General features: G+C 37.6%; 2 protein-coding genes across 6 annotated transcripts in view; both read right to left on the minus strand.

Moving 5' to 3' along the window:
• LOC133441804 (caspase a-like) overlaps positions 1-9,908 on the minus strand; it is a 27,861-nt gene extending 17,953 nt beyond the window's left edge. The window contains exons 1-3 of one of the 5 annotated variants that reach the window (XM_061719456.1): positions 9,369-9,908; positions 9,219-9,278; positions 9,037-9,146 (exon numbers count right to left, since the gene is read on the minus strand). Coding sequence is in view for 2 of the 5 variants with exons in the window: in XM_061719451.1 (XP_061575435.1) it covers positions 3,975-3,981 (7 nt within the window). In the remaining 3 variants the exon portion in view is untranslated. Of the gene's footprint in view, positions 1-3,974; positions 4,041-9,036; positions 9,147-9,218 lie in introns of those variants that run through there. The other 4 variants (XM_061719455.1, XM_061719451.1, XM_061719454.1 and 1 more) reach the window with 4 other exon arrangements.
• Positions 9,909-10,110: 202 nt separating this feature from the next.
• LOC133442377 (caspase a-like) lies at positions 10,111-13,853 on the minus strand. Its single transcript, XM_061720355.1, has 8 exons — positions 13,508-13,853; positions 11,884-12,168; positions 11,692-11,765; positions 11,396-11,572; positions 11,063-11,297; positions 10,845-10,973; positions 10,589-10,698; positions 10,111-10,435 (listed from the first exon to the last, which is right to left on the minus strand). The coding sequence occupies exons 1-8, from the start codon at positions 13,512-13,514 to the stop codon at positions 10,331-10,333; spliced, it is 1,122 nt and encodes a 373-aa protein (XP_061576339.1). The 5' UTR covers positions 13,515-13,853; the 3' UTR covers positions 10,111-10,330.
• Positions 13,854-14,189: the final 336 nt, after the last annotated feature.

The following is a 14,189-nucleotide window of genomic DNA, read 5'->3' on the forward strand; positions in this document are numbered from 1 at the left end:
CTGCCGTCACCACAGCGAGCACGCTGCCATCACCGCCAATGTGCCGGCGGGAGAGGGGAGGGCCACGCTACCGCCAATACGGATGTGTCAGTGGGAGAGGGGAGCGGAAACGCTGCCGTCACCACAGCGAGCACGCTGCCGTCACCACCAATATGCCGGTGGGAGAGGGGAGCGGCCACGCCACCGTCAGCACGGATGTGTCAGTGGGAGAGGGAGCGGACACGCTGCCTTCACCACGGATGTGCTGGTAGGAGAGACGAGCGGACACGCTGCCGTCCACACGAATGTGTCGGTGGGAGCGGTCACGCTGCCGTCCACACGAATGTGTCGGTGGGAGAGGGGAGCGGTCACGCTGCCGTCACCACGGATGTGCCGGTGGGAGAGGGAGCGGACGAGCTGCCATCACCACGTAGGTGTCAGTGGGAGAGGGGAGCGGAAACGCTGCCGTCACCACAGCGAGCACGCTGCCGTCACCGCCAATATACAGGCGGGAGAGGGGAGGGCCACGCTACCGTCAACACAGGTGTGTCAGTGGGAGAGGGGAGCGGAAACGCTGCCGTCACCACAGCGAGCACGCTGCCGTCACCGCCAATATGCAGGCGGGAGAGGGGAGGGCCACGCTGCCGTCACCACGGCTATGAGAAAAGGCAAAAATAGGCGTCTTTACTCAAAAAGAAGAGAACAATCCTCTCTCGTTTCTTTCCTTTTTTTTTTTTTTTTTTTCAAAAGAAAAAAATAATCTGCAAGGAAAAAATAATGTCACATTAATAAAGTGGGAGAGGGAGCGAAACGCTGCCGTCACCACAAATGAGCCGGTGGGAGAGGGGCGTGGCCTTCACCACGGCTGTAAGAAAGACCAAAAAAGGTGTTTGTATTGTTTTTTCAAAAGAAAAAAATAATCCTTTTCTGTCCTCTTTTTTTTTCCTTTTTTTTTTTTAAAAAGAAAAAAATAATCTACAAGGAAAAAATAATGTCGTCACATTAATAAGTGGGGAGAGGAAGCGAAACGCTGTCTCCCTGCGCAGATTGTGATCAGGTGTCAGGCGCAGCTTGACAGCTTACCTTCTGTCAGCTGGGCAGGGGGGCGGGGCGGGGAGACGCCGCCGCAACCCGACACCATCAATACCGCGCCGGCCACAGCTCCTTGGAGGACGAAAAAAATCGTTACTCCTACCTGAATGGCACGAAGCTGCACAGAGGCCGGCGGGTTTCTTAGGGAGGAAAGGAAGGAGCTTCACAAAGCTCCTATTTCCGTCCTGTACTTCAGACGCGCGATGCGAGAAGAATAAGGAGCCGATCCCATGCTGACGCCGGAAGATATACCCTTCCGGGGGTCATGCAGGGGTCACGGGTGACGTGACATTGTTGGTATTGTACTCGACATGCGCATGCGCGAGGGAAGATATCCAGTGCTTACAGCACCGCCTGGCGGTCAGTAGGGACGAAATAGAACTACTCTTTCTACTCCGGTCTCCTTCTCCTCTCCTCCCAGAGACTTCCAACGCAGCAGGTTCACTGCGTGTGCAGTCAGCCCTGATTGGCTGCTGCCACTCAACGAGCACATGAGAGGGGGGGCTGATGCTCATGCACACTGCATGTTCTCATGTCCACTCTTACCACTATGGAGGATTTTTTGTGCCAAAATTAAATAAATAAATACATCATTAATTAATTAAAATGGGAATGAAATATATCATTAATTAATTAAATGTGTCATTAATTAATTAAAATTAGAATGAAATGTCATTAATTAATTAAAATACAATTCATTTTAAGTAAAAATATATATTTATTACTTCAGCATTTAATTAATTAATGACACATTTAATTAATGATTTTGTGTTGCGTGTGAATCATGAAATGTAAAACTGCATTTAATTAATTAATGACACATTTAATTAATGATTTCGTGTTGCTGAATCATGAAATGTAAATGTAAAACTGTCAGTTTCACTCGTCAAACTCAGTGGGCGGATTTCAAACACCTCATTGGTTCCCCTGTATGGAGCCAAATCAAGGCCAAAAGTTTTGCTAATTTGAAAATAAAATTTGAACTTGAAAATTCTTTTTTACAGTTTCAATTTTATTTTTTTCAGTATCAGATCTTTTTTTCAGTTTCAAATCTTTTTATTTCAGTTTCAAATCTTTTTTTTTCAGTTTCAAATCTTTTTTTTTCAGGTTCAAATTTTTTTTTCAGGTTCAGACTTTTGGCCCGGATCTGGCGTGGGGGGCGTGGCATCAACTGTGAGGGGCGTGGCATCATGAGTGACAGCAGAACAGAGAAGGCGGGGGACGTTCCTCAGTCCTGTTGCCTTCAGGAATCGTAGGTTGCAGAAGTTATCAGTAGAAGTATGATTCAATACTGTATACACCATATTCACGTGATTGGCAGTGGAAAATACTGATATTAGTGACACATTTCTGTTTAAAAAGCTGTTTTAGACCGTACTTGGCACCAATCGCAGTATAAAAGCAATAAATGCCAGACTGTACAGTTCAACAGCCACACTTTAAAGTTTGACATTTCCCACTTCCACATACTACCAAGTACGCTCTAAAACAGCTTTTTAAACAGAAATGTGTCACTAATATCAGTTTTTTCCACTGCCAATCACGTGAAAATAGTGTATATACAGTGTTGAATCATACTTCTACTGATAACTTCTGCAACCTACGTTTCCTGAAGGCAACAGGACTGAGGAACGTCCCCCGCCTTCTCTGTTCTGCTGTCACTCATGATGCCACGCCCCTCACAGTTGATGCCACGCCCCCCACGCCAGATCCGGGCCAAAAGTCTGAACCTGAAAAAAAAATTTGAACCTGAAAAAAAAAGAAGTGAAACTGAAAAAAAAAGACGTGAAACTGGAAAAAAAAGATTTGAACCTGAAAAAAAGATTTGAAACTGAAATAAAAAGATTTGAAACTGAAAAAAAGATCTGATACTGAAAAAAATAAAATTGAAACTGTAAAAAAGAATTTTCAGGTTCAAATTTTATTTTCAAATTAGCAAAACTTTTGGCCTTGATTTGGCTCCATACCCCTGCACATCAAGTCAAGGCAAATCGAATCAACATAATGGATTGTTGCACATGGACACATTACGATAAACTAGGTGGCACTATTCACCTCTACATTGGTTTGGATACTCTACTCCAAAATTTTTACTCTACTCCAAAATTTTTACTCTACTCCAAAATGTAATTGGCAACCACTGAAGACTCGGTCCTCTAACCACAAATGTTGAAACAGCAAGGTGTACAAAATGTCAAAATCCTGCCCAGAGCTCCTGAGAGAAGCAGCGAGTTTAATTGAAGAAGCTCTGAGCAGAACTCCTCCGGCTCCAGCGGCTCCATCACAGCAGATACCTGCTGCTGCATCACGCAACTCTACAACACGCAACTCACAGCTGTCATGTTTACAAAAGGTTTCCTCTTCTACCTCCAGTTTCAGACCAAAGCAGTGGATTCCACTAGATTTGCGTTAGCTCCGCCCACTGAGTTTGACGAGTGAAACTGACAGTTTTACATTTACATTTCATGATTCAGCAACACGAAGTCATTAATTAAATGTGTCATTAATTAATGAAATGCAGTTTTACATTTCATGATTCACACGCAACACGAAATCATTAATTAAATGTGTCATTAATTAATTAAATGCTGAAATAATAAATATATTTTTTACTGAAAATGAATTGTATTTTAATTAATTAATTACATATTTCATTCTAATTTTAATTAATTAATGACACATTTAATTAATTAATAATATATTTAATTCCCAATTTAATTAATTAATGATGTATTTATTTATTTAATTTTGGCACAAAAAATCCTCCATACACCTCAGAGTCTCTTAAACAATTTGACTAATTCTGTCATCATCCCCATACCTTATTAACACAGACTAGTTACAGCCAAATACAGACGATTTTGTCTGAGTCTTTATATAATTAGTCATGCAGAGTCTCTTACCTGCCATCGTTCAAGACTGGTGAAGCTGCACTCTTCAAACTGGAGACGCTACAATCTAATCTGAAGTGCTTGAAAACTTCCTTTAACCCTCAAGAAGAGGGTGTGCTACACGTCCAAGGCGGGTTTTCCTGCTTTGCAGGTAATGTTTTTTTCAACAGTGAGCTTGGGGATATCACATAATCTTGACCCAAGCCAAGGGGCTAAACCTCAGCTGCAGGCGCACTACCAGACACACACAATCACAAGGCTACACACAGAGAACATTGCAAAACCAGAACACATTTTTAATTTCACATCTTTAAATGCAACCTACTAGATGTTAAGCACAAGATGCATCACATAAGGTGTATTTTACAGACGGTGTACAGGGCCAGACGTGTTATTGCATGAGTTGCTATTTTGTAAATGTGTGGTGCTGGAAACTGTTTATCTGGGTGTTGAGTGTTGTCAAAGATATGTTTCTTGAACACAAAAGTTGCAAAATTATACGTAACGCTATACAGTACTAATACATTCCAAGTTTCAAATATGACACTGATTTATTTGTAATGTCTGGTTTGTGTTGTACAGACAAAAGTGACAGGTCACTCATCTGAAGTGTTTTCAGAGCCACTTTCTGCTTCTCTGCATATTGATTTATTTTAGCTTTTGTCGTCCCTTCAGTTTTCACTCTGATGTCGTCTACCTCCCTTCAAAAGCCCTAAATGGTTTATTTGACTGTAAATTGGTGTTTTCTATTCGGTTAAAAAGGGGAGCACACCAAAAAACAAAAAAAAGGGAGCTGTACTCATGCTGGGTTTTTTTCTTATTGTTGTTGTTTGTTTTTTTTCTGCTTGTTCAACCATCTGAGTGCCAAATTTGTTTTTTGAGGCATTCCTTGTAGTTGAGTAACGCAGCGCTCCCATATTTATTTTAATCTGATTCTTATCAGTGTTGAGTATGAGTGAGCGTGTGCATGCTTGTGTCTTAAACAGCATATTTTCATGTGTAGCTGCACATTGAACGTGCTGAATGTGAGCCATTGCGTGAAACCTGAGTGCTTGTCAGCCACTTGTGTCTTTGTTTTGTAAAATGCTACAAAGCTCTCTAACACTGCCAACACGATCCAGTCTGCTACAACACAGTCTAGCCTGGCTGCACTGATATTTTTTTGGTCTTAATTATTAGTATCATTATTATTTATTAATCAATCTCAAGCTTTAATTGATGCATATATTTCTGTCCAGCAACTTTCTTTAATTTTCATGAGTCTATGAAAGTATCAACATGAAATCAGAGTAGCTCTTCCCTGTAAGAGATTTTCATATCTGTTTTTGAGGACACATCCAAAGTGTACGAACTGCAACTATGTTACCGTGTTGCCTAATCAACTTGTTGTATTTGTGTTGGACTGTGATATAATGGTTTAACATGTTTAACTTGCTGGGTTGGTTTTTTTCATTTGTTTGTTTTTTCAAGTAAAGTTTGTCTGGAAAAATCACTTTCGTATTTGTGCTTTGCTTTGCAGAGGTTGTGTAAAAGGAAATGCTGTCAGCTTTGAACCTGAACCATGTTTACCTAATCGTGGTGACACTGAGAACACTGATCAGCTGCATCAATAAACATCTGATACGTGGGATTTATTTATCCAGCCAGAAACATTCAATATGCACGATTTCCCTCTCGTGAGATGAGTCAGGTACTCTGGTTTCCACTAATACAGAACGTATATTACAGCATGGTGGGGGCAGGTACATATACAAAACAAAAGACTGCAGAAGAAAAGAAAAATCAGCCAGACCTTGAACCTAAACCAATTTTCCAAAGAAATAAGAATAAGAAAAACAGTATCACTGTTTTAATCAAGTTCCGTATCTAGATATTCGAATGAATGAATGAATTAATTAAGTTTATTCAGTCATGACAACACAAAACACCAAAAAAACATTGTGCACAGCATTAACATTTCATACAAAACCAAAAATGTGTTGAACAAAGACTGAAAAGGCATAGGCTGAAGCAAAATGCTTATATAAGCCTATCCTATAGTACCAACTTTCTTTTTTTGGCTACCGACCTCCAGAAAACCAAAAAGAGAATAGAAAGGCAAAGAAACAACAAAAGGCAAAGAAACAACAGAAAAGCAAAGAAACAACAAAAGGCAAAGAAACAGAAAAGCAAAGAAACATTTACAGATAGTCAATCGCACTAAGCTTCAAAAATAGCTTTACAATCCATTTTCTTAAAAACAAAAAGAGAATGACATGTTTTTAAATTTATGTTGGCATCATTCCAGAATTTAACTCCAGTAATGGAGACACATCTCCTTTTCATACCTTTTTTAGCTTTTTGTACAGTGAAATTGCAGACACCTCTAAGATTATAGGGAGTTTCCTGAATTGAAAAGAACCTCTGTATTGAGTCAGGGAGCATTTTTGATTTTGCTATAAACATAATTTGCATGATTTTTATAATAAAACAAATCATAAAATTTAATAACATGAGAATTTTGAAAAAGTGGATCTGTGTGAGCTTAGTAATCAGCCTTATTGATGATACGTATGGCTCGTTTTTGAAGTTTTATTATTGAATTTAAGGTGGTTTTAAAGGTGGATCCCCACAATTCCACCCAGTAAGATAAATAGGGAACAATCAATGAGTAGTAGATCAAATGCAAGGCCTTGGAATTCAGTACATTTCTGGATTTATACAGGATTGCGAGTGATTTAAAAATTTTCCCTTTAATGTATTCAATGTGTTGTTTCCATGTTAACTTTTGGTCGATGACAACCCCAAGGAATTTAGTCTCAAAAACCCTTTCAATATCAACATTACATATTTTTAATTTAATATTACCATCACTTTCATTTTGATTCCCAAAAACCATGAATTTTGTTTTCTTAATATTTAAAGATAATTTATTAACATCAAACCAAGTCTTGAGATTTTCCAGCTCCCTTTCTACACAACACAAAAGTTCCCTTAAATTCGTACCAGAGCAAAACAAATTGGTATCATCGGCAAATAAAACATATCTAAAAAAATCAGTTACATTGCAGATGTCATTGATATAAAGAATAAACAGTATTGGACCAATCACTGAACCTTGAGGTACACCACAAGTAATCTTTCTAAATGCTGACATAGTATCATTAATTTGTACACACTGTTGTCTATTACATAAATAACTTTCCAGCCAAGAGTGAGCAACCCCTCGTATTCCATACATCTTTAATTTGTTCAATAGCTGTTTGTGATCTATGGTATCAAAAGCTTTCTGCAGATCAATATACAGACCAATAGAACACTCGTTATTTTCATTTGCATTTGCTATTTCTTCTACCATTTGCATTGCTGCAAAATCAGTAGTTCTACTTTCTTTGAATCCATATTGATTTTCACTTAATAATTTATTTTTATGAATGAACCGATTTAATTGTTTCACAAACAATTTCGGTAAAAGTGATATTGGTCTGTAATTTTCCATATAGTGTTTATCTCCATTTTTTTATGAATTGGGATCACCTTTGCTAACTTCATGTTGTTTGGAAAAATTCCTTTTTGGAAAGAAAGATTACAAACATAGGTCAAAGGTCTGACAATATAATCAATAACATCTTTAATAATTACTGTATCAATGGAGTGTATGTCAAGTGATCTCTTATATTTTAATTTTCTTACAATTTCAATAATATCAGTTTAATGTATTCCACTTAGAAACATAGAACGGACATTAGTGTTGATCAGATTAAACATATTTTTATTGTCATCGGATACAGTAATCTGTTTTGCCAACGAAGCTCCAACATCTACGAAGTAGTCATTTAACTCGTCAACAATATTTTTTAAATCATCCACTTTATTATTAACTTTATTTATAAAATAATCTGGAAGTTCTGAGTTATTACTTTTATTCTGAATAATATGATTGATTACCTTCCAAGTGTTTTGTATGTTATTTTTACTGTCCTCCAATATTTTACTATAGTATTCCTTCTTTTGAATCCTCATAATGGTTGTTAGTTTGTTCTTATAGCGCTTATATTTTTCCTCACTATCACTAGTTCTTTGCTGTAAAAACTATTTGTACAGTTGATTTTTCTTATTACATGCCCTTTGCAGACCTTTTGTAATCCATGGTTTATCTTTATATTGATCTTTCACCCTACACATTTTTATAGGACAATGCTTATTAAATAATTTTAAAAATGTAGACAAAAATGCATCATATGCTAGATTTGGATCATCAACATAAACCTCATCCCAGTTACAACTAATAAGATCCATCCTTAAGGCTTCAATTCTTTCTGATGTTTTCAATCTCCTTAATTTGCAGGAAGATTTATTTTTATCAACCGAGCATTTAGCATTTAAATTATGCACAACTACAAAAACAGGAAGGTGATCACTGACATCACTTATGAGTTAAACCGCTTGTAACTTTGTAGTGATTGAACCAACTTCTTCAACTCAAGGTACTTAAGACCTCACACTATAGTTCACTATGCAACCAGGTAATGTCCAGAATAACCAGGACAGGAGGCAGATAAATCATGAAAATAGTTTATTACAAAATTAACTTATTTAAAAAGGGCAGGCGTCATATATATTAGGCAAAAGCACATATAACCCAAGTGACGGTAAGGGGATAAATACAATCAGCTCACGCATTCAGGATCCAATAACTCAAAAAGAAACCCAAACCAGTAGAGTAACAACACCACTGCACTCTAATGAATCACTCGCACGGTCTCAAGGTTGGGTTTGCACTGCAACCAAAATATAAGCACGCAAAACAAAAAGGGATCACTAAATGTTAGTGCGATAGCTTCCCCCAAACCGGTGGCCACTAAAACGCTGTCAGACGCCTGGTAAATATTGCACTTAGCCCAACTAAAATTAATAACAACCAGAACAAATAAAAGAAAACAAGAAGGCCCAAATGAAACTATTAGGAGGGGAAAAAACAGTGACAGTCACTTCTCTCGCAGACAGTCCTATGAACACAGACATGAGTGTTAAGTTTTGTTCCACAGGTTAAGATACAATACTTAAATAAAATACACCATTCAACATGCTGTACCTTCAAGTAGCTTTACCAAACCCCGACCAGCAGTTAATAGGTTGTCGCCCTTTAAAGTTGTTTTTAACTAGCACCCGGACCAGCAGTTATTCTTTTGTCAGAGACAGATACTAAAAAAACATAACACATTAACACCACAAAATTCAATGCATTCACAGTTAAATATAAAGTGCATGACTTACAATCATCAAACCTCACACAATGTCCACACTGAATCTGCCCCAACTGCTGCCGCTGCTCTTCTAGTAAAGTAAATGTATATCCATTTAAATAATGTTTTTAATGCAGTACAATGTGAATAAAATATTATTTCCCTTCAAATCACAACCTACCACAACAAATGTTTGGAGTGCCTTCTGCTGAGTGTCTGCACTTCTTCAGGTGAGAGAGAGAGAGAGAGCGCTGCTTCTGCTCTCCCTTTAAAGGCTCCCCAGGGTCTTAAAACCATCCCCGTTACAACTTGATGACGAGTATTCGTAAAAAATATTGTCTACAAGTGTTGCACTGTCTTTAGTTATTCGACTCGGTTTATCAATTAGAGGCCAAATACCTAAACTAAACATCGTATTACAAAATTCTGCTGTCATTTTATGTTCATTCCATTTAATTAAATCAATATTGTAATCACCACAAACAAAAACTTGTTTCTTATCACATACCTTACCTAAAATATCAATCAAGGAATTAATAAAGGAATCGATGCAGGAGCCAGGTGTCCTATATATGCAACTCACAATAATACTTTTCGGATTAGTGGAATGAATTTCAATTGTCAGACTCTCCATGATATCCTCCACAACTGTACTGTAAACTATGTGTATACAGTATATTTAAGTATGTGTGTATATTTAAGTAGAGTATTGTGGAGAGTTGTATATACTGAGGAGGATAGGAAAATCTAATCAGTTTAATAACATGTCTAATTTGTTACAAAATGGAAAAACCTAAAAGGATAAAATATCTTAACATCCAAATTAAAGATGACAAAACAATAAGATGCAATATAATTCAATATAATGATCAATGCATGAGACAAAGAGATGCAATGCTTTTAGTTTTCAAAAAATGGCTTAAAACAATGACAAATAGTAAAATCCAAACTAATATACTAATTGATTGTCAATATATCATTAAAAAAAGCAAAGTAAGTCAGACCCAACACACAGACATGAAGTTCATGTAATCCAAATATGCAGCACTAAAGTGCCATACAGTAACAAACCAAATATATTTTTTATCAATCTGTCTAGTTTAATATGTGATAACAAAGCTGGTGTTGACAGCATGTTTTGTCTTAGAGGCCTGGAAAGAAGTAGAAGTGCTTTAGTAGGGTGCTCCTGTCAATGGTCGCCATCTGTCTTTTCTCCTGGAGTTTGAAATCTTCAAAGCGCCGCATGACCTGTGTAGTTGAAACAGTTTAGATCATTGGGAATGGCTTACACTGAAAATAAAATAGGTAACATCCTTACTGATGTGGTGTTTGATATTACTTATCATCTGAAGACGCTTTTACACCCATATGATTCGTTTTGTGATAAAAAAAACAACATACTTTTCTGAAAAGCTCCTGAATGTGATCTTTATTTGCAGAGTTGTTGCATTGATCATCGAAGTACTGGATGAGGAGAGACCCTTGATATGTATGCCTGTAGGACACTGTATCTGCAGGAAAAACATGTAGATACAGATCAAAGAATGAATTTTACAGTTGATCATTGATGTTTATCTCCACAGTCTCATAAGCTAGGAGATGAATAGATAATAATCTAATGATGACTATATCATAATAAATTTGTCATTGCACTGACCAGGGGTGCAGGAGAGAAGAGAAATGAAGTCTTTTTCTTTGTGCACCAAGCGTAGAGTATCTTCATCCCAGCCTTGTTCACCAACTGGCTGTGACACGTCATCGCTAACGAACACGGATCCTCCCTCCCCTAAAACATACAGGCTTTTAATGTTAATAGAATAAAATTAAACCAAGATAAGTTGTAGTTTGGTGTATAAGTATACAGGTAATAATCACCTCCTCTGCAGGCCTGGATGATGATGATCTTAGGTTTGTCCAGAAGTGCTGGACAGTTCTCTGAGCCCAAGTGTGTGTAAATGTTGTTGATGGGAAACTCGTCACAATCCATATCAGAATGATTGACACCGAGAACCGCTCCCAGTTTTCCATGGGACATGACGACCACAACCACACTGTCTGTCTCGCTTAGTTTGGGATGTTTAGCAAACCTAATAAAGGCCTTGTTCATCCCCTTTGAGAACAGAGAAATATGAAGTCATCAGTGGCATTATCACTAAAACAACCTGAATGGAACATGAGCGTGTAAATGGTTTCCATAAAACCCAGTACCTCTCCGGTGAGGTCCGTGTATGTCACCACCTCATATCCCAGACTTGAAAGTTGTCTCTCCATGTTCTCGTGGTCTACCTCGGCTCCTTTTCTGTTCATTCTTGCATCAGAAAACCTAATATTAGTGATCAGCAAGGCTACACGATTCTTCTGGGATGTTTTGGTCACTTTGTAAACCTGAAAAGCCAAATAAGACATATTTCTTCTTGTTAAATATAAACTATAAGGGTGGAATGAACTTTATTACCAATAGCTAAATCTATTAAACATGACATATAGTCTGATGCTTCACTGACATCTGGATCATTCTGTTTGCTGCGCCAGAACTCTTCAATGGAGAAGGATTTTGTTCCCACCGGGAACTGTGCATCTGGAAACAACAACCAACATCATTAGGCTTCAAGAGACGTTTTTAAAATCCACCCATTTTTGCACCTGTGATCATAACAGCGTTATACTTTATTTCAATATTATTTTCAGCCTCTTACTTGTCTGAGCAGGCTCAACATCGGACAGACCCAGCTCAGAGTAAAGAGTAGGGTCCTTCTTTTGAATGTGAGCAATCATCTTCCGGCTGGATTCATCACCTTTCCGCCTCACTGCGTCAATGAGAGCGCGAGCCTTGTTGTTTTTTGTGTTATTTTCCTCGATTATTGAGTCTTTCTCCCCATCATTCAAGACACCATCTTCAAGAAGACTGTCCAGTAGCTGGTTAATCATTTCTTTGGACACCTTTTCCACAAACAACAGCCTCACACTCTGAAGTTTTCCATCTAGAATCAGGAAAGAATAGCTATGTATTATACAAACATTTATTACTTTTAATTATATTGAAATGGTTTATATATAAATATACACACATACATATGTGACAAGATTGTCGGTGCCGGATCTGTTCCTAAGTGTTTCTGCTACTTCCTTTTCCAGACATTACCTTATCAATAATGATGTATTTGTCCCTGTCGGCCCACTTAATAAGTCAAAGTGAAGGGTATTTCTTTTCTTCTTTTTTTTCTTTTGTCCTTTCATTATTGTTGCGATCATTGCTTTCTTTGCTTCGTTATGGGTGGGTATGTGTGTGTGTGTGTGTGTTGGGGGGGGGGGGTTAGTTGTAAAACTAATCAGCCATAACAGGCATAACACATAACAAAGATATTCTTAATCTTGAGTATTGAATACATTGGTAGAAAGATGCTGGGGATGGAGCTGCTAGGTATGAAAGATGGTTAGAAAAAAAAGTGTGTGAGAGAAAAGGTGGACGATCCACTGTTGCGAAATACTTCCTGATACAGTCCATAATGGCCACAGAATTCAATTTTAAATAAATTTAAAACAAGAGTAATTATCTTGGTGAATTAAGAATTAATTTCCTCCTGGATACTAAACATCTTCTAACAAAAACAGGCTGTTCATGTGTTAGAGAGTTAGATAAACGTGTAATCCATAACAGATGAGCTACAGAAATATGCCCTTAAATCAGCCAATAGTTTCCTGAGGATTTCTTGTGTAAACTTGTGAGGGTTCGAGTTTCTTGTTTGTCAACTATCTAGAGCTGCGGTGGCAGACTGGGTTTCCAGTGAACTAGAGGAGGAGTTTGACCAACCCCTCCTTGTTAGGACCAGAGAAAAATCGAAAATAGAAAAGCGAGTGTTATGTGCATCACTTTATAACAGATTAAAGTAATATCTAAACGTGCAAACAGAAGTCTTTGTTCTCAAAGTGAAAGTAAAATAGCCTGCATAAGCAATAAAGGAGATTTTCTCGAGTTTAATTTATCAATGCGTTCATTTTACTTCTCTAGAAATCTGAGAATGTGACTAATTCTGTCATCACCGTAACTTATTAACACAGACAGGTTACAGCCAAATACAGAGGATTTTGTCTGAGTCTATATATATATATACAGTACATATATATATATATATATATATATATATATATATATATATATATATATATATATATATATATATATATATATATATATATATATATAGCTATATGCGATTAACATGGTCTGTTCTCATAACTATATTATATTACTGTATATATCATATATTTCTATATCATTATATACTATTTATTTATAGTTAGGCGTGCAGAGTCTCTTACCTGCCATCGTTCAAGACTGGTGAAGCTGCACTCTTCAAACTGAAGACGCTGCACTCTAATCTGGAGTTTCTGGCGCTTGAAAACTTCCTTTAACCCTCGAGAAGAGGGCGGATTGTTTTCTGCTTTGCACGTTATCTTTTTATCAATCAATACCTCCCATCCTCTGTACATCGAGCTGGCGGGGATGAGGACCTAATTCAGCGACAGATGTGTCCTCCCCTGTCAGACAAAAAAGAGATTTGGACATTTCATTTGTTTATTCCAGCTGCACTCCGACTCTACAACCAGGCCCTGCAGGCACAGGGAGACATGGATCTAGAGTTTATAGGCTAAATGACTTGGGACATTGCACTTAGGCACTTTAGAAAACTACCAGCTTGCACTGCATATTTATGGGACCAGCAGTGTGTTTATATTTATTGCATTGTCAACTCTGTTTTTATGTTTGTCTTCATCTTTTTAAACGTCATGAGCTTTTTGACAACGGATTTTCCCCAGAGGGGACAATAAAGGATTCAATCAATCAATCTTTTTTTTTTTTCAACAGTGAGCTTGAGGATATCACACAAACTTGACACAAGTGGGTTCTAATGCATTGATCATTTTATTGAAAAAAACCCTTTTAACTTGTATTCTCAAAAACTCACCGTGACCCGCAGCACACACACTGAAGGACAAAAAA

Source organism: Cololabis saira, chromosome 4 (assembly GCF_033807715.1).
Source record: "Cololabis saira isolate AMF1-May2022 chromosome 4, fColSai1.1, whole genome shotgun sequence".
Taxonomy (NCBI): domain Eukaryota; kingdom Metazoa; phylum Chordata; class Actinopteri; order Beloniformes; family Belonidae; genus Cololabis; species Cololabis saira.